Below are 27,242 nucleotides of genomic sequence, written 5' to 3'. Positions count from 1 at the left end.
CGCTGACAAACCAGACAATGCCACTTAGCAGCTACAAGGATTTAGGCTCTGTGTTCCCTCCATCCCTGTCCCTTTAGCCAGTACAAATACTTGCCATCCTTTTGTTAGGCACCATGCAGTTTTCCAAACACAAGCTTTTTCCATCATGAGGACAGTTGAATCAACTGATTAAGACAAAAAAGGAACAAAGTACATCAGTAACGGAGCAGAACGGAACCCTACCAGAGCATCTGAACTACTCTGCAGAACGGAAAAACGGGTTTGAGGTGGGGTTTTTTTTGTTTGGTTGGTTTTGGTTTTTTAGAGTTCTAGAAGACAAAAAAAGTACAAAATAGTATTCTGTATTTCACATTTTTATTAGCTTCTTGCTGGCAGGCATTACACTTGGGAATAATATTGCACCAGGCATTAAAAATATGAATTCTACCACAGGGACATTTTGCATTTAGAATCCAATATAAATATTTCTAATTGTATTTCCATGGCTACAGATAATATTTGGTTGCTTGATTTATATGCATAGAAAGAAACAGTTGTCATAACTGTAAGAAACTGTACTTATCAAGTACTTTTAAAGGGTGGGATTTGTTTTCTTAGAATATTACAATACTGTTTATTGATTTAGAAACTAAATTAGTCTACATGATAGCAGCTTTTCCCCAACTGCATCTTAAATTCTGTTGTTTCTTGCTCCCAGTATCGTAGCATTAGATGGATTAGAAATCATTTAAACGGAGGTAATTTTAGCACTTTAAGTTGCGTCAGAGAATTGTGTTAATGACACAAAATACCCTATTGTACTAATTCTTCGGACTCCCTCTTTCAAACAAAAAGGTGTCTTGACTGAACAGGCACATGCATGTTTTTTTTCTGAACAGGACAAAAGGACAGAGCTGCTAGAGAACGAAACTCCTCCAGTCCTTACTGATAAACAATAAATAGTCGTATAAAAAAAAAAGCCCACATTGTTGCTTTAGTCAAAATCCAGACTCTCTCGGCTTTACTGTCCAATTAAGCCGCTAATCGCTGAAGTGGCTCCTGTGGAGTCAGAATCAGTCATCTGTTTTCCGTGCCAGTCTACAAAAAGTCCAGTTATGCTCCACTGTGTTTTCATTGGCACGCTCGCTCATATGATGAACTCTGGTATTCCTGATCGTGAAGCCTTGCTTTGTGATGTACTCCATCAGATGGACTCTGAGCGACACTTCCTGGTGGTAATCGCACGGCCCAAAAGTGAAGGAAACCTGGCAGTCCCTGGTGTCCATCATGTGCTTATTCCACTTTGTGAAGTGGTTTGAAATGCCTTCCAGTAACGAATGGACTTTCGTCGTGATGGTGAGCTGGGTGATGATTACAGCCACCGGGTTGGAGTACTTGGAAAGCTTCCGGGTGCTGGACAGCTCCACCACCTCCTCGAAGGTATCCACGGGATACAGCGGCTTGGGGTCATTAAGACACTGAATTAGCGGTTCAATCTGATAGAAGTCCGCTTCCTTCCGAAGTAGGTCGAACTCCTTGAAGTCCAGTGGCAATGTGAGCTCTGAGGTCCTTAAAAAGTTAAGAACATAACGGAAAAGTGGTCCATCTCTGTCAATAAAGTAATTGCCCTGAGAGTCCCTGGCAGTGGGGAAGTCTCCCCTGAACATGGCCCCAAGCATTGAGTCAGGATATCTCGTTAGAGTTGTGAGGGATGTCGTATACATGTGTCCACCCACATTTAGCGTGACTGGATCAGTCATCTAGAAAGAGAGAAATCGCAGAGTTTATCAAGCCACCACAAGATTCAATCACCTCACTGACACACATGGCAAATACTGTTTGAAAACTGCAGGCTGTGGAGAGAATGACGCTTCTCCCATTCGAAGCCTTTAAGCGGTGTGTAAACCCGAACAAATCCAAGCCACCTAGCAACAAAGGCACCACTGGCAACCAGACAGGATGATATTTAACATTCAGAACGCGCATTTCCAGAATGCTTTAGAAACCTTAACAACTGAGCTACTGAGACAGAAGTAAGTTTTGCATTTGGGCAACAAGTTTTTTTCCTGTTCTACAGATGGGGAAATGAGAACAGAGAGATTTCCTGAAGAACAAGTTAGTCTGAATGAGGCCCATCAGTGCTCCTTACTTTCACAATCTGTTTCTCATTCTAGAACAAAACAAAAAAAAAAAAAAAAGGAAAAAAAAATCAGCTGAACAAGTCTTAAGCCTCTCTCTCCCTGAAAAGAGGATGACAGTGCAAGTTTAGACACAGGACCAAGAGCTCACAATCAAAATAATCCATGCACTGGTTAAGAGGCATTGTTAAAACAAGCAAACAAAAAAGAACTTTCAGCTTTTAACTCTAAAAAGAAATATTTATTAGGAAATCAGCATGCTGCACAGAAGAAGGGGGCAGAGCACAAACCAGTCTGCATCAGCTTCCAGATAGCACATGAGGAAGCAAGAGAGAAAGGAACATAAATCCCATCTGGCCACCAACCCTAACAACCAGGACTGAGGCCAGCCAGAGAAAACAGACATATGCATGGCAGTAGAACGCTTAGAGAAAGAGAAGAGGAGAAAAATAAGATGCGTTTGTCTAGTTTGAAACAGGGTTTACACAGAAAAATATTTTTCTTTATAAATAAAATGACACAGTCCTTAAAATTATATGCAGGAAGCACAAACTACTTTCAGCCTTTGTGTGTTAGGAAAACGGCAACAGTGAGCTTAAGGCGTCAGTTAAGTACTCACTGATTGTACTGAGGAAATATGAATCTGAGCGCTCCCCACAAATAGCATGCGAGGTGAAGCACTCCAGAGAATGCAAGTAAGCTGTCGTAACACGCACGGCTTTTCTGCTCACGTGACTGAAGCTCTGGATCTACACAAGACAGATCTGGAAGGATTCTTATCATCTTGAAAGCCCCGTCGTACCGCACAGCGCACACTTACGCAGGCTCACTTACCATATATCCCCAGTCTCCATTATCCATCTGTTCAGTTGCTGGAACTGTGGTATTCCAAGTTTAACAGAAGGCTGCCAAAAGGATACGCGATTCACCTCTTATTATCTCCCTGCAGGAAAAAGCACACACAAAAAGACAAAACAAAGAACAAAACATGGCAGACCATCAGTACCTACAAGAACAACCAAGGGGAATGCTTTCTAATCAAAGGCAGGCTCTCTGCCAGGAGAGCATTCAGCTACAAAGCCACATTAGCAGGAGAAGCTACAAACAAGCTTTTCCCTCCTTCTCCCTTCACGCTACCCACAGGACTGCCTCCGGAGCACATGGGTAATCGTTCCACCAGCTGCCTGACCATCCCAGTTTTGTTAAATAACAAGCAATGTGCCTCTGAGGATAATGTACAATCACAAACGGACTACCTTCCACCTGGGAAACTGTGAGTACTTCGAAAGACAGATGTCCTTTTCCCAATTAAAAAAAGGTTTATTTAGCCGCCGTTGAGGTCATACATGTGATCCGTTAATATTAGTCAAAATTCCCATGCTCCAGTTTCAAACTGCGCAGAAGAATAAATCAAGCATGAAAGTCAATGAACAGTAAGAAGAAAAAAAAAAACCTCGCTGCAGAATTAATAATTCAGTAGTGGAGAACTGCAATGGATAGCAAGAACATTAATCTACAAAGAGTACAAATGGACTTCACAAACACATACACACTCTAGAAAGAAATTTCTTTAGGGACAAGCCAGAGGACATGAAACGTGTTTCCAACAACGCTCCAACAAAAGCAATTTGAGAAGTGGTTCATGCCGTAACTTCCCAGAAGATGCCGAACTGCTGACTTGCATAACAAGAGGACTCTCTCCACACAAGCGCAGCAAGGGAAATCCACAGCCCGGGTTGTGCAACTCAAGGCGGAGGAAGCGATGACCCCAGACACCAGTGGAGATTTTCCAAAGGTGGCCCGTCGACCACATCAGGCGATGCGTGGACGGGGAAGCCAGTCGTCAGCAAGCCTTCATCCCTACCCAGAGCCTGCCTCTCTGCTAGAACTGCTGAAAATTTAGGTCAGTCTGTTTTAAGTAGGGTACAGCTTCTCAGCTTTGTTTATTTTTACATCTTAAAGATCGCACAGTTACGAAGACTTCTGCTCCCATCTTCTTTACTAGCAAACTTCAACACAACAGTCGCCCAGCTAAAAGCAGCACAAAGACTGAGCTGAGCCAGAGCCCTACATTACAAAACAACTGAAGGTTCAGGGTTAATTCCCAACCAAAAAGATGACTTGCCCTTCTCATTCCTAGCAAACGAGGTTGGTCTCATTCACCACAGAACAAGGCAGCACATCCCACCTCTCTGGGCTCTGCTGCCCTGCCCAAACCCACAGCCCAGGCACAACAGCATCCAGCGGCTCAGGCCTTTGGGGGCCGGCAGCACAGGCACAGCCTCAGCTGCATCCCAGATGTACTGAAGAGTAGAAAAGACAAAATCAGTGTACGAAAATCGTGAGGTCAGACAACAGAAGATTAAGGAATACTAAGATACAGAACTAGTTGTACCAGGATCCTAGTTTTACAAATTAGAGACAGAGCATGCCTCAAGAAAGTACATTAAAGCACATCCCCCCCGACAGCAGATAAACCTGGAATGCCAGCTCTTTTGCCAACCTCTGTAATTATTTTTTTTAACTGCTCACAAATCAAGAAGTGAATTCATTTGGGTTTTCTTTATTTGGAATTGTCATTCAAGTACAGCTCATTAACTTCTATCAACAGCACAGACCTTTTAAATCCCAGCACTTACAGGTGTTATTCTGGTCAAGTACATCACCAGTGTAACACGCAGGTGAATTAAAACGATAGGAGAGACTGGTACAGGTTTCTGATATTCAAGGAAAACATTCACTTGAAAGTGAAATGATGCAGCCAGACAAAAATTTCACTGGTAATTATGATAGAAAAGATTTTCAGTCTTAAAAAAAAATTAACTGGAATTATAGATTCAGAATATTTCACAGAGAGACCGATGTCCATCAGTTATTTAAACTGGTGGACAGATACTATGTTATTTTGGTCAGCATCGAAGTTCACACTACAGATGAGCCAAGACTTTCTTTATCAGGGAAAGAAACAGATGACACCACCTGTCTGTCCAAGGGCATGAACTAATCTTTGATCACAGCACTGCTATGCAACACCAGAGTGAATAATTTACGAGAGCAATTAGCTGAAACAACCCAGCCCTCAACATATAAGTAGCATCGAGAAGTCTCACTGACCTTTGCGTAAGGACCGGGAATCACTACGCACGCACAAACCTCCCTGGCAAAGACGGTGCTGGAGCGAGACGCACAACGCGGAGGGATGGTACCGGGAAGCCATCCTAAAATGCCCGAGTGTGATCGCAACTACCCGCTGCTTCCCTCACCAGCCTGGGAGCTCTGAATTTCTAGACAACTTCAGATGCAAAAATAGCTCTTTTCAGGTACAACCTGAGATAAGGACTAGCAAACAACATCACAACAAGGGTGGGGATGTACGCCCTTCGTGACGTACACCCTTTCAACGATGCTTTAAATTCTTCCCGAATGAAATACAGCGATGCATCGGTGGGAGTGGGCAGACACTCACTCCATCCGCGCCCCGGGATGGGCAGCCTCAAGCCAGCTCTTGTCCCTGTGTCACACAACAACACACCGCACCCAGGGACAGCCTCGCTAACGTGGCTACGCGTGTCCAGACAGCAGATAACAGATGACACGCAGCCGTATCCCAAGACAGGCAGCCTTTAATAACCGTAAGAAATACTTATTTAAGATGAAATTCAGCCAGACAAACTGCTGACACCGTTTAAGCCAAACAAGATGTCATTCTTTGGGGAGAGCAGCAGTGCGCCGATTGTGTCAAACCACAGCCCTGCTTTCGTTAAGCTGCGTCTGCGAGCAGGGAGAAGAAACACAGCATTAACACCGGCATCACAGCTGCCGCCGCAGCACAGCACCAAGCACATCCGAAACTAGAAAGACACAATGAGAAGCAAGTACCTTTGAAGAAAAGCACTCAAGTCATCATTTTATACTTAATACACCAAATTAGATACCTGCATTTATAAAACGCTCGCTCTTATTTCATATATTATGACTCAGAGGATTACAAGGCTATTTACCAGCAACACTACTGCAACAGGTAGTCCCATTAACTTCAGCAGGGCTTCTCCCAGAACGGAGCTGCTAACGTGCAACCATTTTGCAAGCTGAAATTCAGAGAAAGCAAATGAGAGTCAGCTGAACATCCGCATCTGTGAACGCACACGCACGGGCTCAGGACAGGCCCAGGGGACGCCAGCAGCACTGCCAAGCGTTCGCACTGCTGGGGCCACGTGCACTGCATTGGGTCAAGGCCACGGGCTACACACTGCACCTGGAGAAAATCATAGTGTTTGTGTCATATGCAGGTGCTTAAAAGAGGAGCAGAAATACACCTAACAGTTAAAAGTCAAGAGGCACGCACCACCTGATGTGCTCTGAATGTCTTTCATCTAGTTTTTCCAACGCAAGAATTAAAGGATTTACTTGTGGCACTAGTCTTTAACGGCTAGTTTGGTATCAATATGACAACACACGCTGCTTAACGTCCACACAAACTGTTCAAGCTCAATAGTTACCTTAGATTTCTAGGTCAATATAGAGTTGACAGGAATTCTACAAACGGCAACTTAAAAATTAAAAAGAGCAAAGCTAGGACTCCACTTACACAGATAAATACACTTGGTTTTTCAAGCTACTCACCCAGTTAGTGAGCTCCCTGCCTCCCACATTTACATCTCCAAACACGAGAAAAAGAAACTCCTGCCCTCAGCACAGCTACGCTGTACACGGACCACCTCTCCATTCCCCAGCCAGTCACACCATTTGAAAGGCAAGTTTTTATAGTAAATCATTATCGGTGACTCACCTGAACTGACAAAAACTAAGCTAGCACCAGTGGTGACTGTACTCCACCAAACTGTACAGCGAGACGATAGCCTGCAGAGCAAATCCATGAGGATCCAGCACTGTGCTACCCTAACCAAGGGAGCGAGGAGGAGGCGAGCTCTTAAAACAACTGGTTACCGAATCTTCTGGTAATTCAGCAGATCAGCCTCACTAAAGAAAGCATCCATCCCCTTCTACACATGTCAACTTTATAATGACTAATACAGTCTATTAAAAATTAACTTAGTCCCTGCTTTTCTTTAGTTGCTTTTTACTAATACTTGGTCTTCACCTCAGGCAGAAGGGAAAAACGCTCATGCTAGCCACGCAGCATTTTCACTCCTTTATGTCTAATTGCATCACTATAAATTCCAAGCTCCTGAAGTTTCCTTCCCTCCCCTGAGGAGCTCTACGCCATCCTGCTTTAAGTCCGGGTTCCAAACTTTTATTTTAACTGCTACTCGTTTAAAATGCCCACATCACGATATTACTTTCGGCTCTCGTGGGAGGCGGGACAAAGAAGACACTTGTATCTAGCCTGGTCCTGCTGAAGGGGCCCCAGGCACCCAGGCTCTCAGCACCCCTGACAAGGGCTGGGTTTTACCCAGGTATGCTGCTTCTGGGAAACTAACTGGTAGTTGTCTGTGTGTGGAAACACGTCTCCCAACAGTTCTGGAGGAAGGCAGGGGTCAGAAACACCGAGCCTCCCTGCACACACAACGGGGCTCGGCACGTGCACGGAGCAAGGAGCCACAGCAAGAGAGGGGCAGGGATCCCCGCTGCCAGCCCAGGCCGCAGAGGGGCCCAGGCCTGCGGCAGGAGCCGGGAAGCGCCGGTTTCCATCGCAGAGGAGCCAGAGAGCTGGCGGTGGAAGAGCTCTCCCCAGGATCACAATGATTCAGCAAAGATGCTGAAAATGAACCCAGACGTTTTGCCTCCCCCCCGCTGCAAGTGGCCCAGGAGCCCGGACCCTCACCCCCACCCCAAACCAGCGTCCTGGGGGGCAGGAGGACCCGGGACCCGCTCCCCTCCCCGCCCCGGGCACGGCCCGCACAACCCCGACCCTCGCTGCCGGACAGCGGCGCCGGGCCCCCCGGCCTCCTCCCCGCTCCTTCCCCCGGCCCAGCCGGGAACGGGGCCCCGGCACCAGCTGCCCCATCCCCACCCCAACACCGGGGCCCCGGCGTCCTGCCCCGCAGCCCTCCCCCGCCACCGAAAACGCCCCGGGAGCTCGGCCCCGCGCCCAGCCCCTCACCCCGGCCCGGGACGCGGCCATCCCGCCTTAAGGCGCTCCCCCACGGCGGGTGCGGGCACCCCGCCCCACACGGGCCCCGGCCGCCCGGCCCCGGCCCCTCCCCGCTCCCCCGCAGCGGGGCAGGCCCGGGGCGCTCGGCCCCGCGCCCCCCAGCCCCGAGGCGGCGCGGCCCGGCCCGGCACTCACGGGCGCAGCTCCCGGTGCTGAGGCTGAGGCAGAGCCCGGCGGCGGCGGGGACGACTGAGCGCGAGCCCGGAGTTGAGCCGCCGGTGCGGGCGGGGGCGGAGCGAGGGCGTGTCCTAACCAAGCCCCGCCCCCGGCGCGCGCACAGGACACGCCCCCTCCGGTCGGTGTCGGGGAGGGGCGGGCGCCGCCGGGCCGCCAAACGGCTCAGCGCCGCCGAGGGGGCCGGGAGGGGCGCGGCCCGGGCAGCCCCCTCGCCAAAAGGCGCAGCCGCGGCGGCGGGCGGGGCGCTTGAGCCCGAGCCCTGCGCATCCCCGCCGCCGCAGGGCGGGCGCACGCTTGACCCCAGCGGGCCCCGCCGCCGCCGCCGCCGGGGTCCGGAAGTGGCGTGCAAGGGCCGCGCCGCCCGCTTGCATTGCCGCCGTCGCGCGCGCGCAGGTTCTCGCGAGAGGCCGGGAGGGGGGCGGGGCCTCGCGGCGCACCCCCACCCCACCCCCCCCCCCCCCCACGGTAGAGGACACGGCCAAGATGGCGGCGTCTGCGGCGGCACTGCGGCACCTGGGCGCCCGCCTCGCCCCGCTCCCGCCGCAGGGCCGCGCCGCCGGCCGGCGGCTGCTGCTGCTCCTCCAGCAGCAGCAGCGCAGGGGGATCCGCCTCTCCGCGCCCGCCGCCATACAGGTAGAAAGAGGGGTTGGGGGAACGGGGCTCGTCCCCCTGAAGGGAAGTGTCCGGCCCCGGGGCGGGTGGGCGGTGAGGTGAGGGGCGGTGAGGTGAGGGGACTCCCCCGGCGTGTGGGGGGCCCTGCCCGGCTGCCGGTGTCTCGCAGGTGACGGTGCGGGACGCGCTGAACCAGGCGCTGGATGAGGAGCTGGAGCGGGACGAGCGCGTTTTCCTGCTGGGCGAGGAGGTGGCCCAGTACGACGGCGCTTACAAGGTGCGTTGGTGCCGTTACCGGGCCGGGCCGGGGCCTCAGGCGGGCCCTGACTCCTCTCCCTCCTGCCCTGCAGATCTCCAGGGGGCTCTGGAAGAAGTACGGGGACAAGAGGGTGATCGACACCCCGATATCAGAGGTACGGCTGCCCCCGTCCCCTGCCCTGGCGACCCTTCATCAGCCGCCCCCCCCCGGCGCTTACCCTCGGTTTCCTTCTCTTTCAGATGGGCTTCACAGGAATTGCTGTCGGTGCTGCTATGGTTGGTAAATTCGCATTCCTTCTCAATTAAACATTTAAACTATTTTTATGTAAAAACACCCTAATATATATCTTAATATATTTAATAGGCAGGGTTGAGACCAGTGTGTGAATTCATGACGTTCAACTTCTCCATGCAAGCAATTGATCAGGTTATAAACTCCGCTGCCAAGACCTGTTACATGTCTGCGGGATCAATCGCTGTTCCCGTTGTCTTCCGGGGCCCCAACGGGGCATCAGCTGGAGTGGCCGCTCAGCACTCGCAGTGCTTCGCGGCTTGGTACGGGCACTGCCCGGGACTGAAAGTTGTTAGTCCTTGGAGCTCGGAGGATGCCAAAGGTCTGCTGAAAGCGTCAATCCGGGACGACAACCCAGGTGAATACAGGCAGATCATGACAATACCTAGCACTCGATCGTGAACAGAATGTCTGTTGTCCCCTCCTGCCCCATTTAAAACAAAAAAAAAATATCATTATACCCTAAAACACTTGTTTTAGTGCAGCTTAAGGGTACTTACAAGGCACAGAAGTATCGATTCAAATACTTAACATTTTCCTAACAGGCACTTGGCTTGCTAGCAGTAGACTAATTTTGTGCTGTTGCCAGCTACATATCTTTAATGCCAGTTTGGTACCAATCAGGAAACTTAGAAGCAGCATTTAGGAATCTACTGTAAAGGGGTTAAAAAGGATGAAGATAACTCAGGAGGAGTTCCTGCATATGCATTGTCTATGTAACTCGTTTTTACAGATCATTAAATTCACATGATAAATTCAGAATGTCACCGGTTAAAAACAGGGAAACCTTTATTTCTCACAAACATGCATGCAAAATCTAAGACTCTTCTAAAACTAGCGATTCTACCGTCGTGTACCAAAAGTTAAATGTCTAACCTCATTTAAGACTAATCGTAGACAATTTTTTAAATAATTCAGCATTGAGGTAAAAGCTGTGATTTGTTTGTTTGTTTGTTTGTTCCTGCAAACATACTTAAGCCCTTGTTGCCTGGATGACCTTAGTATCTTGAGCGAGTCTGCTGCAGTACCGTTAATCATCAGGACAGTCCTCTGCCTGCAGATGTACACGTTAATCCAAGTATGTTTTCTTCTAGTTGTGATGCTGGAAAATGAATTACTGTATGGCGTTCCCTTTGAAATGTCTGAACAGGCACAGTCAAAGGATTTCGTTGTTCCGATTGGAAAAGCTAAAATTGAAAGGCAAGGTAAGCTGAGAACACAGTTTGTTTCCTTATTAACTGAACTGATTCGGGACTTTTTTTGGGTTTTTGGCCTTTTTGCTGTTCAGAATACTGCTGTCGTGGGCACTGAAAAATATTTCAAATCTTAAGTGTTCAAATGTGATTTTATCCTGTAGTATACTTAACTGTTCTGTTGCCCATATAAAGAAAAATCACTTGATTCTCTATATCTTATCTGAAACTAAACCTTTCTAAAAGATTTGTTCCTTAGTATAGAGATGTCTGAAAAACTTTTTTCCTCACCTTAGTATGTAATGTTTGTCAAAAATACAGAAGAGAGCACTGTAATATTTCAGCCCATTTATAGAGAATTTGCCACTGAATTACATGAATGTTTGAAAAGGATAATCTGAAAACTGTATTAAATTTCTCCTCAGTTCCCTGAATTAACGGGTGAAGTTGTGTCTTCACGTAGTCCTTCTGCTACCACTCTTCATGCTATGTATGGGTGTAGAATACTTAGCATTTCAAATAAATGTCAGGAACTTAAATGTACAAGAGGATCCCAACATTACCTTGAAAGGAGCCTGAGGTCCAGAGGAAAGCTTTAAATCTTAAGGTGTTCTTTTTTTTTTTTTTTTTTTTTCTTTTTTAACAGTATTTAACACTTGTTTCTATTCTAGGAACTCATATTACATTAGTGTCACACTCAAGACCTGTCGGACACTGTTTGGAAGCAGCTGCTGTGCTTGCCAAAGAAGGTGTAGAGTGCGAGGTGGGTGGGGTTTCTGTTGGTTTTCTCTTTCCCTGGAGTGGGGAAAAAAAGCAGAGGGTCTTCTCGTTCAGGCTCTGCCAAACTTCAGTGTAACAACTGCAAGCTTCTTGTATTTGTAAATGCCTTAACAGGCAGTGAGCCCAGCACATGCATTTCATGTTTCTGCATTTGGCCTTTTCATCACAAAATTAAGGCAGAACCGCTACAGATTTTCAGATTGACGTAGCTGGATGGTCAGCAGCACAATGACAGTAGGCATTAGCGTGGCTGCATCTCGGTACAGCAAGACTCACCCACCTGGGATTTTCCAGGAGCCACCAGAAACTCTTCTGCAGAGTGTCTGCCAGGATAAAAAGTTAGAAATGGTATTAACTTGAAGTCTTGTCTTGGAAGTCAGAGTAGATGGAAGTGCTAAAGGACAAAACTCAGAGTCCCCTTTTGTGTTTTTTTCAGGTTATAAACCTGCGTACCATCCGACCAATGGATATTGAAACAGTGGAAGCCAGCGTTGTAAAGACAAACCATCTTGTAACCGTAGAGGGAGGTTGGCCGCAATTTGGAGTAGGAGCCGAAATCTGTGCCAGGATCATGGAAGGTACCGAGTTTTGCAGGATAGACGTTGATCTCATTCCCTAGTCTAATTCCTGACGACTTCTTGATAAAGGCAAAGTGAGGGTTTTATATCCGAGGAGCTTGAGCCTAGCTGTCTTGCTCCAGACATTTTCACAGGGTGGATCCGGCTCGTATTCTGTTGCGAGTAATTCTTATCCCGGGAACTTGACTGTGTGAGAAGCAGGATGGAAACTTTTTGTCTAAACCCTAGTACATGAAGATAAACGAGTAGGAACAGCTCTCTCGGGAATATTAGAGCTACAGGAACAAAACTGTTTAAATAGATTAAGATTCAGAAATTGAATTGAGAGAAAACCGTAGTGCATGGCAACCTGACAACTGTTTTCTGTTTCAGGATCTGCCTTTAACTACTTGGATGCTCCAGCTGTGCGCGTTACCGGTGCAGATGTTCCTATGCCTTATGCAAAAAATTTAGAAGATAACTGCATACCTCAAGTGAAAGATATAATATTTGCGGTGAAGAAAACTTTGAATATCTAAGTTGTAAATACATGTTTTAAAGCCCTGCTTTAAAAAGTATCAACGGTGTGGGGCGAGTTGTATGCGTAACTTTGTTGTATAGCTACATGAACTTTTGTACAGTAGGGAAAGTTTAGTGACCTCCCAGAATATTTATATGGGTTACCCTCTAAGCCACACTTCGTATAAGCAACAATGTGGTAATGCTTGTTTGTTCAACAGTCCAGGTGGGTTAGTGCTAGTGTATGTGGAGAAATCCGATTCCAGATTCTGAGGGAGGAAAAATATCCTCCGTTTCTGCTTGCCTTGTAAGTGCCAGGCTAGCTGTGTTAAACCGGCTGTAGTGGTGGCTGAGCGAAGGACTGCAGCGAGCCGAAGTCCAGGAATGCCGTAGCGCTCTCTGGGAGCCCGGGGTCGCGAGGCTGATTAAAGGTGGATGATCCAACGGGAGCGAGTGAAGCCCTGCTTTTCAGTTCAACGGCGAAGTGCGGCTGTCTGCACAAAGTGGCTCTGGCAGCCTGCGGTACGGGCTAAGAGATGCTAACGTGTTTAGTTTGAAGAGCACTCCGCTCATGCAGGAAAGCCGCCGCGCAAGAGCTTAAATAAAGATCCCGATCCTCCTCAGCCTGTGATGGGAAACACTACCTATCTTTTCTTCGCTAGCTGCCACATACAGCGATAAAAAACACTTGCCCAGATGCTTTGCTTTACGTATTATTTTTTTTAAACTCATCCCATGGTTCTAACGGCACGCTCAAACGATGGTTCTAAGTGATTTTATTCAGTCGCACCGAGCCTGCGTGCGCAGCGGCAGCACGGATCGCGTTTGGAGAGCTGGGAAACGGTCGCAGCAGCCTTTAGGCCGATGCCCACGGGGCAGGGTTTAGCTAAGGGGCTACTCCTGACAGGCAGGGAGAGCTCTGCTGGGCTTTGTTCAGCAGCTTCTGGTCCAGAGCGAAAGCTGCCCAGAGGAGCCCGTGCAGCGCGGCTTGCTCCGTACCCCAGGCAGGCTGCCTTTCCACGGAGCCGCGGGAGAGGAGATCCTTCCCTCCGTAAGGAAGGCAGAAGGGCTCGGGTCCTATTTCAGTCACCTTTCAGGATATTTCCTTTTAGCAGAAGGGCTGTGAGGTTCTTAGGAAGTCTGGCTCGCAGGTGAAATCCTAGCGGAATATACCCACCACCACGCCGCTGAAGGAATTCATTAACATTTTAATAAAAATGACTGAATATCACAGGTTACATGAAACTTTGTACAGACATTCTCTGCATAGTAACAAACACTGATGTACTTGAATTTAAAAAATGGATTATCTATAATCCTTTAAAGTGCAATTTGTTGAAGGTTTTAAATCAAAAAGGATCTTTCAATAAAGTTTAAGCTGTAGAATTAACTTGAAGTAACTTTGCATTTAACTAAATCACGAATAATATCCCAGTGCCCTCGTAACTCCCATTTCAACTGTTTCCTCATTTAAAAACACTTTCCCTTCGAGTTACGGGTAGGATGTCCATTTAAACAAGTTTAATGAAACAGCGGTTTTCCTCCACCAGCAAATACGGTGGGAATAAGACTTAATTCTCCAGTTCCCTCACCTGTGTAGGATGCTTTAAGGGTTGGGGGGTGTTGGATTATCTAAAACAAAACTTGCTGATTTAGTGCAGCAAGAATTAAGATGATTGACAACTGCATGAAGAGTGTTGAAAACTGAGCCGACTAAAACTACATTTCTGTAATTTGGAAAAAAGGGGTGGAATAGGGCTAGGAAAAAATGCATTAATTCACCATGATCATGGTCATTCCTATTTTCAGATTTTTATTCAGCTACGTAGCAGTCGCTGTACCCCCGAAACTGTAGCTAGAGAACAAAGTTCTTGAAACCAAGTAAAGAATGGAGTACTTATCGCAGCATGGCAACGCAACTCAGACGGGGTAGTGCTGCTGCTCAAGAGAAGCTGAAACGGGGGTAAACGGAGCTCCAGCGTGATGAGCCGCTACGTGCTGGTGGATCGGTCGCCGGTCAGGAGGGTCTTGTTCCTAGGCAGCACAGGAGGGGGAGAGGGAATTCGATCCCGGTGTGACCAGTGGCCTCAGCTGATCCTGGGAGCGCTGTAGTCGCAGGTCTGTGTTTTCTTCAGAGTTCCTTTCTGAAAGTTTTGAATGGAGCTGAGTAAGGCTCCTCGGCTTGCGCTGACGTCGGGCTGCGGGCTCGGCTGCGTTGGCACCTCTGTGCTCAGAGGAGGAGCTGCTGGTGGCAGGGGCGGCGGTGGCGGTGCTGGGGGTATCGACGATGCTCCTGTTGAGTTGAGGAGAGAAGATGTAGTTTGATTACACCAAGGAGGTTCTGCCGCGGGGGACTGCGGCTGCTTAGCTGGACTTGGTCAGTCCTGCGCTAGCCACGTCATTCCTTGAATGCCAGTGAAGAACAGAACGGATGGAAAATGCCAAAGTGATCAAATCCCTCTATCTGCAGGTGAGTCGTGGCATCTGAGACACCTCTGAAACGATGCCTGAAGTGCCTCAGTACCCGGGCATGCAAAGCATGACTCAAATGCGATCTTGCACTGAGGGAAATGGAGGTCACTTAACAGCACCTCCCAGCTTCAGCTTCTCTCGTTTGTCCCTGGTGAAGCAGTTTGCTCTTTGGGTCATGAACAGTAACAAAGACTGGAAGCAAATCTTAGTACCTGTTCTTATTTACGTGACTAACTTTACGTTAGGAAGGACCACATTGCTGTAGTATTTGTCATGACTGCTCGGCCAGATTATATTCCATTTTTGAAGTACTAACTGCAGATAGAGTTTTCTGGAGGTGTTTTACACTTCCACAGTAGTGTCGGACTTTCTCCGAACATGTTGTAACAAACACTTGTTTCACAGGCTGAGTGAATCACGACAACCTGCCACGCACACCGCTTGCCTGCCTCTCGCGTTCCCACCAGTCACCTTTGCGCGCTGGCCCTTGCTTCCTACCCCGGTCACATCCACCTCACGCTTCTCATCGCGCCTCGGCCTCCGCGTCCTGGCGCCCTGGGGAGCCGGAGCCCATGGCGGTGCACGCAGGCAGCCACCCCGGGGGCCTGCGTGGAGGTGCTCCCTGGCAGCTCCGATCCAGGCAGGTGGCCTTGTTTGCCCCAAGCAGCTCTCCCAAACGCCCTGACCTTGTGCAGCTCTGCTGCTGCAGATCGCACCGTCATTTCTACACAAGTATAATGAAAGATCCAGGCAGGAGTAAGAGCAAAGGGCTTCAGAGGTGGCCGCTTGCCGTTCCACAAGGCATCCACGTGAAGGTGGCATTTGCAGCCCATCACCAGCTATATGGGGAATGACAGGCCTGTCTTGTCTCATCTATTCTGGAATGAGTAGGGGCATAACGATTAATATCTTGGAACTATTCAACAGTGAGTTTTAACTCCATCACCTCGATCATGAGTTATGCCCTAGTAAGACTAGAGAGACAAATGGCAGCAATAGTCTAACACTTGCTTCCAGCAGCCCTAACCTACAAAGAGGAACATACTGGTAGGTGGCAAGAACTGTGATACTGAAGGACAACAAAGCAAAACAACACGAGGCCAACTGAGAAACTACGGTTACTGAAGTAGCATTGCTTGCTATGAAGTAAGCAAACAGCAAGCAGTTAAAGGACGTGATGCCACATGGACTCAAGAGGTATTCGATGAAGGATAAAGCTCAGCTACAGAAAACAAAAAGCAAGCAAAGTTCTCTGTGCTCCACTTCTCTCTCAATTCCTCACTAACACGTGTTCTCAGACTCACAACTAATAGTAAAAAAGTAACTAACTGCTGTAATTCAGAAGAGCAGTTTTACTAGATGAAAGTCGTAACTCAAAGCTCCCTCATTTTCTATTTGTACCAGTCTTTGAAGAGAGACTTTTCCTATATGGGAGCAAGCTCAAAAGGCAGAGTATTCACACGGAGCATCCAATTTTGCCAGTGTACGTTAATACATGCTGCGATTGTAGCACTTCCAACTCTTCAGCAGAAATTCTCACTGGCATGAAAACCTTCTGTGACAACAAAACATGGAAGGACGTATTGGGCTCATCTTCACTCTCCTCCCTTCCAGAGGAAATACTCAAGTCCTAGTAGAAATATCAGGGATCAACCGAAACAATTTAACATGCCTGTTGCATGCGGATCAGCTGCTCTCTTAAGTAACCAAAACATTACACAATGTTAGCACAACCTGAAATAAACTGCATATTGATGCCTTGGGGCCATCTGACTCAGCCGAATCTACTTTTTACACTAGCCAAAGATGTAAGTCAATTTATTATTAGAAATACTGGAAAACCATCCCCTAGGTTAGAGTCCTCCTGTTTCTCATGTGTGTACAGACTGCCAGCAAAGCGCAGCAAAGCAAATCTTGACACTTTGCCAAAGGGAGAACAAGACCAAGAACAGTTAAAGTAACCACTTTTGCAGTTGAAGGGGTCAGAGCAGAATGCGGTAGGACTGGCGTTCCAACGCCGTCACCAAACTGATCAGATGAACTGCTGTAGAAGAGCCAAGACCAGCTAATCATAAATGAAATGGCTTGAAAGAGATGCAAGAACTGCAGAGAACGAAGACAAGAGTTTCGGCTGGAGCTGCAAGGTGAAGTTGAGGAGGCCATGCAAGTAGTTATACAAGATGCAATAGAGAATGACCATGAAAACAGCGGCCAGGACTCTGGAATACAAATACAACGGTAACATATGCAGTGAAAGAAGGTACACGTTTGACAGACAGAGGGGAAAAAAAGCCAGAAAGTGCTTGGATCACTAAGCATTATCAGGTCAAGATTCCATGTGTTATCTTCAAATTTTGGTCTGGTTGTTTTACAATGGGGGCAGAAAAGACAGAGAAGTAGGGAGAGAGGCCACCTTCCTTCCAGGGAATTTGTTAAATTCCTCAGGACTAACTAGTATTGAAATTGAGCTGCCAACAACATCATACAGTTAAACTCTTGGGAGGCTGACAATGATACTCTTACACCTGAGCTCTGCCTTAAAACATAAATGCACACAGTTTTTCGGATGGTATCTGACTAGCTATGAGCATTACATATTGAACCCATTAATTAAGAGCATGGTTCTGAAAATCTTCAAATCAATTCATTTCAATTAGTCAATCAAAACCAAGCTGTCCTTCCCTTCTTGACATGAGTGGTGCAAAGGAAATCTTAATTCACACTGGTGTGCTCCTATGCGGTTACATCTACAGATTAAATTGTTCTGTCCAACAGTGAAATATTTTCCCGTATTTACTAGAAAAAACATTTGGGACAAGTGCTCTGTTATAACTAGACCTTTCCAATACATATGTTGGAAGAAGTTGCCTGCAAACACACATTTTACTCATTCATGCAGTTGTTAGAATAAAACACTCAAACAAGAACTTACCAAGGGTTTTTTACAGGGACATTTTTGTTAAGAGAGTGTGTTAAAAGGAATAGGAAGTAAATCAGATGCTGTAAACTTGATGCCTGAATTGAAACAAAAACTTAATTATGAATTTAAAGTGACAGTAATTGTGCAAACAGCATTAAAAAGTTGGCTGAGCATGGGATGCAAAGAAAATCATTTTAGTGATAAGAGTTTTTAAAGATGCTGTATTTCATTAAAATAATCCATCAGAATGTTCAGACCTTTTTCTTCTATTCCCTCCCAATACTAAGCAAGTTCAAGATTTGCATTCAACTTTTCCATACAGAAACAGAGCATCTTTAAAGAGATAAATCAGCATTAGCTTACTTTTCCGAAAATTCACGTTCAAAATGATGCATGCTCTATTGAAGACAGCAGAGAAAGAGAGAGGACACAAGTTAATCATCCGGTTCTCGTGTCAAAGTAAGAAAAACAGATACTGTTAGCTAAAAAGTTAGCACAAAAATCAATACATTCTTATTCACTGACAAATATGAGGAGAGCAGATTGACTATTTCACATTACAGGTACAGTACTTTGATTCTGAATAACAAACCACAGTTTTCCATGCTATAAGCATTATTATACTTGATGAACAAATACAACACACATGCTTTCAGTTCCACATGCCATAATTCAAGCTTTACAGGATTAAAGTGCATTTAGAGAGATTTAGCAAGAAATCTGCCAGAAATTAGCCACAGAAGACAAAATCCACTCAGTTCAAGAACACCTCCCGTCGTATTAACACCTGTATTTACACTTCGGCTCCATGGATCAGAGACACTCAAGAACAGCACTTGCTAAAGCATTCAAATTGTCTTACAGAAAGGTAAAGAGCAGAAAAGATGCGCCATATGGGTGTCTACGAAACGTATGCTGTACTGAAGGAGTCAGAACAACTGGCACAGAAAACGATAGCTAAAGTTAAGTATTCCTGCAGGGAAGCGAAAGCAGCACCCTCAAAACTTCTCTCTATTGTAAGAGAGCTCACTGGTATTTTATGGGCTTACTGGATTTAGAGAAGATGCAGCGAAGTTTTAAATAACCCATACCACAGCGCTCTGCATCCCTTCTGATCCTAGCCACAGCTCATAGCCACAAAGAAAAATAACAGATCTTCAAGAAAGCAAAGAATTGTGCAAGTGGAGGAAAAAAAGAATCAAACATTCAAGGGAGAATGTCAGAAACACGGGAAGTTATATTAGAATCACTTGCCACGATCTAAACAAGGTATTTCAAAGATGATATTTAGCCGAGTATCTGCAACAAAACCAGCCCAAAACATTCTAGTCAATGAGGGAAGCCCATGAGAGCCTACATTTCTAGTAGACAACTTTCCCCTCAAAGCAGGTCATGCACTCGATCCTACAGTTGCAGCTATCCTTACGAAGGCAGCTGAAGCCAGCAATCATTTTTTCTTAGCACGGTTTGCATTGACTATACCAAGCGCTCTACTGCAAGCTCAGTCTCGCAACGCCTTTGTTCAGAGACAAAGCACGTCTCAACGTGTGAGAAACCCCCTGCACGAGGTTACTTCCCCAGGGCACCTCAGCCTGGAGCCCGCTCCCCTCTGGTCAGTGCCTCTGGCTCTGCACCCACCCGTACACTACACTGATTTGGTTGGTTACAGGCCAGGACAAGGGCAAGAGCTTCTGCTGGGTACACTTTTCCGTGTCAGCCTTCATTTATCAATGAATGCCAGCCTTCGTCTATCATTTATTATGTATCATCAAGATGCTCTGACATGCCACGATTCTAACACAACCACAAACAAACCAGAAAGACAGACTGAAAGCTTCATTCCCTTTCTGACAGTCATCTCACCACACTGATACCCACAAGCAATTTTGGTTTAGAGGTAAATATCCTTAGTAAGTACAAGGTAACTGGAAGAGAGAGATACAAGCTATAGATCCATCAGTTGTCACAAAGCAAGTCCTACCATGGGGCCAGTGAGTCTTTCACCGAGTCATTAACAGCATCCTTGCTTAGAATAGCTAGAACTACAACATTGCTGGTGAAAAAAAAATCAAGCACGCTAGCTTTTTCTTAGAGCTAGTATCTGAAGTTTCTTCTATGAATTCTACTCACAAAAGCATTCCTGAAATGGTGACACTTGCCTTTACGCCCAATCAAATGCATTAATGCCATCGGCACACTAAAGCATCTGCCGGTTTGAACACAGCAGGGCAACGTGCACTGTGTCAAGCGGGGCTGATCTCCGCGAGCCACCGTGAGCACACCGGCGGCAGGATGACCGACACACTGTGACAACGTGGTTTGATCAACAGCCAAGTTTGGAGCCCAAACTTGAGCCATACTTAGCCATCTGAGCCACATCTACACATACACCTGCATCGCGTGCTTAAAACTTGAAAAAGCTTTCAGTGAAGTTCCAACAGGCTGAAGTTAAAACGTAAGTAAAGTAGTTTTATCGCAGAAAAAAAAAAAATGTTTTTTAAACATCTGCCCATTTTGGAGGCATAAGGTTTTCTTTTGCATTTTTAGCTACTTCCTTTTTAAAGCATACAGACCTTGAAATAAACCCTCCAGCTAAGAGTCAGTACATCCAGAGAATAGCGCTGCTATTGGGCAACACAATAACAGTAATTATTTTGTTTAGACTAACTGGGAGAAGATAGTTCATAAAATATACACTTCAACACACCCTCAACTTGAAGGAGAAACGACCAATTCGAATTTCAGCATGGCTGATTTCAATTACATCGCTCAGACTGCAGTATCCTTTGAAAGACCATCCACAGCAAACACAAATTTGATTGCTTCGCTTCAGTTACCGAGTTGTGCTGCGGAGAAAGTTCCTGGGACTAGGAATCATACGGCATGAGTCATCATAAGAAACGGCAATGCTACGGACTGCTTCCCTTCTAGAAATATATCCCATTGACACCTGCTGCTGTTAATGTTTGCCAGCGCTCCTCTTGCAGCCTCTCAGACTGAGGCACGTTCACTATTGCTCAATGTTCAGATTTGTCATCAAACCTTCATGAGCATTTCTATTGCCCACTCAAGCAGATTCTCCACCACTTCCCACCGCCTGTCCTGAACATCATCAAAACTGTTTGCACAGCTACGCAGCAAATTGGAAGAAGGAACTGGCCAAAAATAATAGAGATATTTTTAACCCAAATCAGTTTCCGACTTGTTCCTACCAGTTCTACTGGTGTTATCAACGGGCTGTAGCAGAACAGGGGAGATTTAGGCAGCCTAAGCCACTGAATTGGTCACACCCAAAATTCCTGAAACTACATCACAACAGTACAGGCCTAAAGAGACAATACACAAATAGAAGGGATCAACAAACAGTACCTCAGAGTCAACAGACCATTAACATCAGAACAAATGCATACTGCAACACGAGGACCAGAAAATGTCTGGAAAGTAGCAATGTTGGTAGGGCTGGAGTAATAGAGACTTTGAAGCAAGCACTTACTTACACTCTATGGGTAAATCATATCATGTATATCTCAAGAAAGGTTATTAAATGAAAAAGAACAGTATTAAAAGGTTCTCTATGGCCCTCAGAAGAGCAAAAATGCCCACACTCAGGCTGACACAAGATAAATGTCATCCCTGTGTTCCATCCTTGGAAACCACCATCCCTTAACCATCCCTGGGAACAGCACCCACAGTTGCAGGGACAGGGGAATGAAAAACAAAGAAAAAGACAAACACTGTAATGACTCTTGAACTTACCTGCTGTAGAGGGCGGAGTGGGGGATGATGGAGATGTTAATGGGGAACTCGCCCCAGAGCCTGCTAAATAAAACAACAGTCTAGTAACTAAAGCTGTGACATTAAAATTCAACACAGTCAGACAAGACAGATTGTTGGAAACAGGCCAACTTTATTGACTGAAGATCCAATCCTGCTTCCACTGAAATCTTGGGAAAGATTCCCATTCATACCAAGTGTCACCCAGACCCGATCTGAACAGAGAAACTTAACAGCACACAGTATCAGAGGAGGTCCAAACACATAAGAAGCGCACTCAACAGTATTCCTCAATGGGAAACACTTCTTTTCTGTTGCTTAGGCTGTTGGATTTCAGCGTCCAAATTCTGTTCTCCTTAAGAGTTGTGCCACTGCATGGATGGCACCCCATTTCTCCTTCTAAGAGATGATTTTCAGTCAGTTGCTGTACTCCACAAGTTACTCTGATATCTGACTATTCCACAACAGGCTGCTTTTGGACACATTTTAGCCAGGCAAGTCAACTCTGTTAAACTGTTCGGTAGTACCAACCATTCTTTTTACTAAATGAAGACCCGTCAAAGGCTCTGTTGTTTTAGAATTTGGCACTGAAGCAGGAATTAAACAGATAATTTTTTCATTCATCTTAACACCTTACTACAGAATACAAATCACCACAGAGTTTCTCCCTGAAGGCTGCATTATTAAATGGCCCAAATAATGCATGTAATTATTATTCCACTCAAATGTCAAACAGAATGAAGAGACTGATTTTTTTTTTGGAGGAATGGGGCACAGAAGAGAGGACACATTGCTTTGTATTAGGCAGCTGAAAATCTAACACTGACAATATTTTTCAGCCCTTGATTTATCTATTATTAAATACCCAAAAGAGTGGTATCAGGCTCTGGTAGTCCAATATTAATGTGTAAACTGACAGTGACCCTGGGTCTTTTAAGCCAGAAAATGACAGCAACAACAGAAACACTGACATAGCTGTGTAGAAGCAAGCTCTTCTCTCTGTAGTTACCTGAGTTATTTGAGTTGCTGTATTTTGCTGAGTGTTCTTCCCCACTTTCATAGGCAGAGCGTTTTGACTTCTTTAAAAAAAGAGCAGAAGAAACAGAAGATGGGAATGAATAATTGCTTTCCGCGATAAGGATTGAACTGACACACAGGCTTGTAACAGTCATCCACTGTATCACGCAAGGTTTATCAATGCCCAGCATCCCTCTCCCCACACCCAGCGTGTGCTGCCATGATGACAACAGCAGCGAGGCTGTTCTGCGCTCAACTATCTCCAGGCAAGCAAGCAGGGCAGCTCCAGGGTCCTCTCACCACAAGGGAAAGGCAGAAAACTGACCCACGGAAAGGAAGAGAAACACAGACAGCGTGCTGCAGGAGCAGACTAAAAAAAGGCTCCAATACCCTCAACGGGCAGCAGGAAGCAGCACAGGCTGTGTTAACTAAGCCTCTTTTCATACAGCAACCTCAACCTGTGGTTGTGCATGCTAAACATTCAAAAAAGACACATGTCTTTTTCTGTGTGAGAAAGCTACTTAAAGACTGCTTACTTTTCGTGCTAAGATCTTCCTTTTCTTTTTTTCTTCTTCAGAGCCATGATGAGATTGAGCTCTTGTCAGCCTTCTGTGCTGGTGAATCTTCAAAATGAAGGGAAAAACAGAGAAAGACCATGTTAAGATCTTAAATGTTCTCAGACAAGGCATGTGTTTGGGGTGCAAGAAAACACACTGTAGTCACTTTACATGTTTAGTTTTCTTTTTTCATGGTTAGTTTTTATCTTTATCTTTACTGTTGCTGGCAGAGGACGGAGCCTCACACTGCAGTTAAAATGATCCTTTAACTTCAGAGCCACTGCCTGTGGAGCCACTTAAAACAGTGAAATGCCGTACAGTCAACAGCTGTTCTACAACTCCTCATAGTGCATTTTTGGAAAGGCAAATCTGTTGATTAAAGCCTTTATTACTCAAAATCACCCTGAGTGAGTAAAAACTCACTTTCTCCATGTAAAAGTGATAAGAGGAAATGGAATGTCTGTAGGAAATAAAGGAAGGAAATGCAGACGTTACCAATTTCTGTTCTTCTGTTAATCGTTTTTCTATGCATTCCTTGGAGGTTTTCAATGCCTCTTTTAGCTTAGTAGGAATCTAATACAGAATGGGGAAAAAAATCATAGCACAAAACGTGATAAAGGAAAACATAACTTCATAACTCACCATTCATCTGATCATGTTGCCCATCTAAAGCCCCAAGTTCCGACACTATTCCCTTAGTGAAGGGGAAAAGAAGACTCTAGATGCATATTTTCGACTTCAAACCTAGCTACAGATCTAACAGCAGGGACAAAGAAACACTGAATAATGGAAGGGATACTCTAATGGCAGGGACAGCTAACTGCTTTGATACTCTGGTCACATCCCCAAACTGCCATGAGGCTGACAAGACACACAGCACGTGTCCTCCAGGAGAAGCGCTCTGGGGCAGCTCCCCAGTGGGAGCAGACGTGGCTCCCCGAAAGTCCCCGCACTGCAGCACTGGAGCTGGCAACAATGTGCTGATGGCGTCACCCAACAAAATCAGTTTCCACAGGTCTTAGCAATTCGTTTCCTCTGACTGCAAGGGACCCACATTACTCAGCAGCCTCCGCTCCGACAGAGCGCCATCATCAGTCATGCAAATTAGCACAGGAATTACACTTGAACACTCATGGGTCACACTGTGCCCCCCTTCTAAGGGGTGATATAACGTTCTTGGGTGCCATTCACCAAAGGAATCCAAATACTGATGGCAATCGCCATAAAGCCAAATAAAGCCAGCTCTCCTCTACCCTATTTATCAATTAATGCACAGCTTACCCACAGCCTGGCACTTCCACAAACATCAGCAAATCAATGTTCAACTCTACCTTAAACTGTGGTTTCTCAGAGTTTGTTAGCAGGACGTCACTGAATAATCTGTGAGTGGACAAAAAAGGGGAAAAAAAGGGGGGGGGGGGGGGGGGGGGGGATATTATTCCCAAGAGACAGGCAGAACCACAGCAAGAATACTACTGGTACTGTTCACTTAACTACCTCTTTCTCCTTTTCCTTCTCTGTCTTCAGCCCTAGGCCACTGCTTGTTTTTTTCTACAGGTTTTTACGTACTGCTTTTTATTTTCCAAGCACTGGCATAAAATTAGCAGCATCCAACCCTCAGAATGTAGCCACTACTGATAGCAGAGCTAGCAAGACTGTGTGAAGTATTTTGAAAGCTGATAGAACAGGTACAGTTATCAAAGGCAGAGAAGGGTTTCCCCAAAACAAGAATGCCTTTTCCTTAAAAGCATATGGATTCTTTAATGACAAAAGATTACCAGGAACTTTATATTAAATTTCATCTAAACAAAATCATTGCTCTTTTTAAGAAAACTTTCTTAGCGTAACTGTTGTTTTAGCATTAACAAGAACCACGTGAAAGATCAATGAATGAACTTAACATTTGAAAATATCTGCGTTCTTGACTGTACTCTGGCAAAGGCAACTAAAGCAAATATTCTAATATTTTTGCTCTCCCCTCTATGGTAACAGCAGCAACAGCATAAATGATTAATCCTTTTCCATCCAAAACAAAGACACTAGAGGGCAATGGCAGCCTGAAAATAAACCGGTTAGTCCATTTCAAGATACTTTGTCCTGGAGAACATACTAGAAAACTGTCCCAGAAAGAGATCTCAAGCCTGGCTCTGAGATATTCAGGGATTTTTTTTTTGTTGCTGTTCACTACGGAAAATTATAACAGGCCTATACTAGAGAAAACAAATTCAAGTCTAGGATCAAGCTTGAGAGAACAGCATTGCATGAAAAATTCAGATATAAATAAAATTTTAAAGGACTTAAAAAACCCACAGATGTTCACCCTTGCTTACAGAGCAGTTTTCTGACCCTTTCTGATTAGAGGCCCTTGCAAAATTAAGCAAACTCATACTTTATATGGTTATAATAAATAATAAAGCTTAATAAATATCTAAATTACATTAATTGCATTGCACATCTACAGAGAAAAGTTGTGAAGAGCATTGGTATGAAGGAAACATAGTATAATATCCTACATATCAGATACAGCTGGGCATGGATTGTTTGTTCAACATCTTTTAACACCTGTATGTTCCTGTATTCACAGAGTTTTCTTATAGTATTTCTGCCCTGCTTACTTTCTTCTCTCCACCTCCCACCTCCTTTAAAAGCAGAGGAACGAAGGAGTAGAAGGAATTGAAGGCTAAGACCAGCCTGCAGTGTCTCTTCCCAACCAGGAAACATGAATCTTGGAGCATGCTCTAAATGTACTGCAATTCATATACTGTGAGATCAGACCCAGATTTAGGTATGGGCAATCAGTCATTTATAAGGTCGTGACTCTGGCACCTCGTATTAAGAAAAAATAAAAGAACCTCCCCAGCGGGAAGTGTGGTTCTATGCTCAGCATACTGGTGACATGTCGCAGCACAGTGATAACAGACAACTTCCCTGGTAATACTGTCCCCTAATTGCAGGAAGGGCGGCACTGCAGACAGGTATGATCTCCAGCTCAGTCACGCGCTGACATTGCTCCCTTTCTGCATCCTCGTCTTGCCCCATACCTGCCCTCACCACCTCACTGCATCACCGGGAGGACAGCCTGTAAGGAAATTTATTCTGTCTATGCTTCAGAGAATCCCTAAGCCAGCCCTGCAAGAAACCAGCCAGAACTTCTACGCAACATTTCATACCCAGACCCAGTCTAAATGTCACTGCAGAGCAAAGCAAGAGATCTATTTTGCTAGTCCTAAGTAAGCTGATAGCAAAATCTACTGAAGTAGGTCTGAAGGGGACATGCAAAAAAGACTCTAAATGCTTTAAAACAATCTGTACATGATTTTAATCATGCTTGCACTACTTTAATAGCTGGATCAATTTAAACCATAGCACCATGCTAATTAAAATGCATTCATAACAGCTCCAACACACCAAGAGACAAAGAAATGTTAAATGAGCATCTATCATATTCACAAGGGATGGGTTCTACAAAGCCTATCAATTTTAAAGCTTCATTTGGGATACACTATACATCCCTCGGAATGAGGAGCAAAGCTTTCTAAAAAGGAACAAGAGCAAAAAGGTTCTTCCTCCTAACATAATTAACAACATTGCTATGAGTATAAAACAAGTAAAACAAGACTTACGGCATCTGTAAGAGCCGTGAAACAGTTGGCATGCCATTCTTCATAGCTTCACAGGTCAGAATGGATTCCAACACAGACACTACCAAAGAAAGAATAAGAATTAACAGATTTTTGCACAGCAGGATAGCAAATGATTTAGAATGAATGTCTGGCCCCTAAGTATTGCATCAGCTAAGCAGTGATGAAGCTCTGCGGCATATGGTTTTTATTATAATGTTACTATTACACATACAAACTTTTCAAGAATGTTAGACATGAG

The 27,242-nt window shown here is 45.5% G+C and overlaps 3 protein-coding genes across 27 annotated transcripts in view; 1 reads left to right on the top strand and 2 right to left on the bottom strand.

The window, feature by feature from the left end:
* Positions 1-368: 368 nt before the first annotated feature.
* KCTD6 (potassium channel tetramerization domain containing 6) lies at positions 369-8,730 on the bottom strand. Of its 6 annotated transcripts, XM_082322015.1 has the most exons (5): positions 8,368-8,730; positions 6,119-6,205; positions 2,952-3,060; positions 2,737-2,866; positions 369-1,739 (listed from the first exon to the last, which is right to left on the bottom strand). In XM_082322015.1, the coding sequence occupies exons 4-5, from the start codon at positions 2,782-2,784 to the stop codon at positions 1,053-1,055; spliced, it is 735 nt and encodes a 244-aa protein (XP_082178141.1). In that variant the 5' UTR covers positions 2,785-2,866; positions 2,952-3,060; positions 6,119-6,205; positions 8,368-8,730; the 3' UTR covers positions 369-1,052. The 6 variants fall into 6 exon arrangements, with proteins under 6 accessions (XP_082178141.1, XP_082178144.1, XP_082178142.1 ...); XM_082322018.1 differs by lacking the exon at positions 2,737-2,866 and having other exon boundaries at positions 369-2,149; XM_082322016.1 differs by lacking the exons at positions 6,119-6,205; positions 8,368-8,730 and adding an exon at positions 3,374-6,105.
* Positions 8,731-8,892: 162 nt separating this feature from the next.
* Positions 8,893-13,315, top strand: PDHB (pyruvate dehydrogenase E1 subunit beta; the record flags this gene model as incomplete). Its single annotated transcript, XM_082321972.1, has 9 exons — positions 8,893-9,042; positions 9,191-9,298; positions 9,372-9,434; positions 9,520-9,555; positions 9,644-9,929; positions 10,666-10,776; positions 11,436-11,527; positions 11,981-12,122; positions 12,495-13,315. The coding sequence occupies 9 exons, from the start codon at positions 8,893-8,895 to the stop codon at positions 12,638-12,640; spliced, it is 1,134 nt and encodes a 377-aa protein (XP_082178098.1). The 3' UTR covers positions 12,641-13,315.
* Positions 13,316-13,460: 145 nt separating this feature from the next.
* The window catches only part of PXK (PX domain containing serine/threonine kinase like), a 38,546-nt gene continuing 24,764 nt past the window's right edge, over positions 13,461-27,242 (bottom strand). For 3 of the 20 annotated variants that reach the window (XM_082321953.1, XM_082321964.1, XM_082321963.1), the window contains 7 exons: positions 26,984-27,062; positions 24,692-24,740; positions 23,856-23,933; positions 23,340-23,426; positions 22,796-22,865; positions 21,769-21,831; positions 13,461-14,913 (listed from right to left, as the gene is read on the bottom strand). In XM_082321953.1, coding sequence (XP_082178079.1) covers positions 14,708-14,913; positions 21,769-21,831; positions 22,796-22,865; positions 23,340-23,426; positions 23,856-23,933; positions 24,692-24,740; positions 26,984-27,062 — 632 coding nt within the window. In that variant the 3' untranslated portion in view covers positions 13,461-14,707. Of the gene's footprint in view, positions 14,914-15,083; positions 18,461-21,768; positions 21,832-22,795; positions 22,866-23,339; positions 23,427-23,855; positions 23,934-24,691; positions 24,741-26,983; positions 27,063-27,242 lie in introns of those variants that run through there. The other 17 variants (XM_082321962.1, XM_082321965.1, XM_082321968.1 and 14 more) reach the window with 16 other exon arrangements.

This window comes from Platalea leucorodia, assembly GCF_965183815.1.
Source record: "Platalea leucorodia genome assembly, chromosome: 9".
Classification (NCBI taxonomy): Eukaryota; Metazoa; Chordata; class Aves; order Pelecaniformes; family Threskiornithidae; genus Platalea; species Platalea leucorodia.
Note: the sequence above shows the minus strand (reverse complement) of the source record. Positions and strands in the feature narration are given on the sequence as shown.

Bases quoted from the DNA above. Each gene is read 5' to 3' on its own strand.
- KCTD6 (XM_082322015.1), bottom strand. From the start codon at position 2,784: ATGCTATTTGTGGGGAGCGCTCAGATTCATATTTCCTCAGTACAATCA. The intron at 1,740-2,736 runs GTGAGTACTTAA...CTCTCTTTCTAG, and splicing joins ATATTTCCTCAGTACAATCA to ATGACTGATCCAGTCACGCT.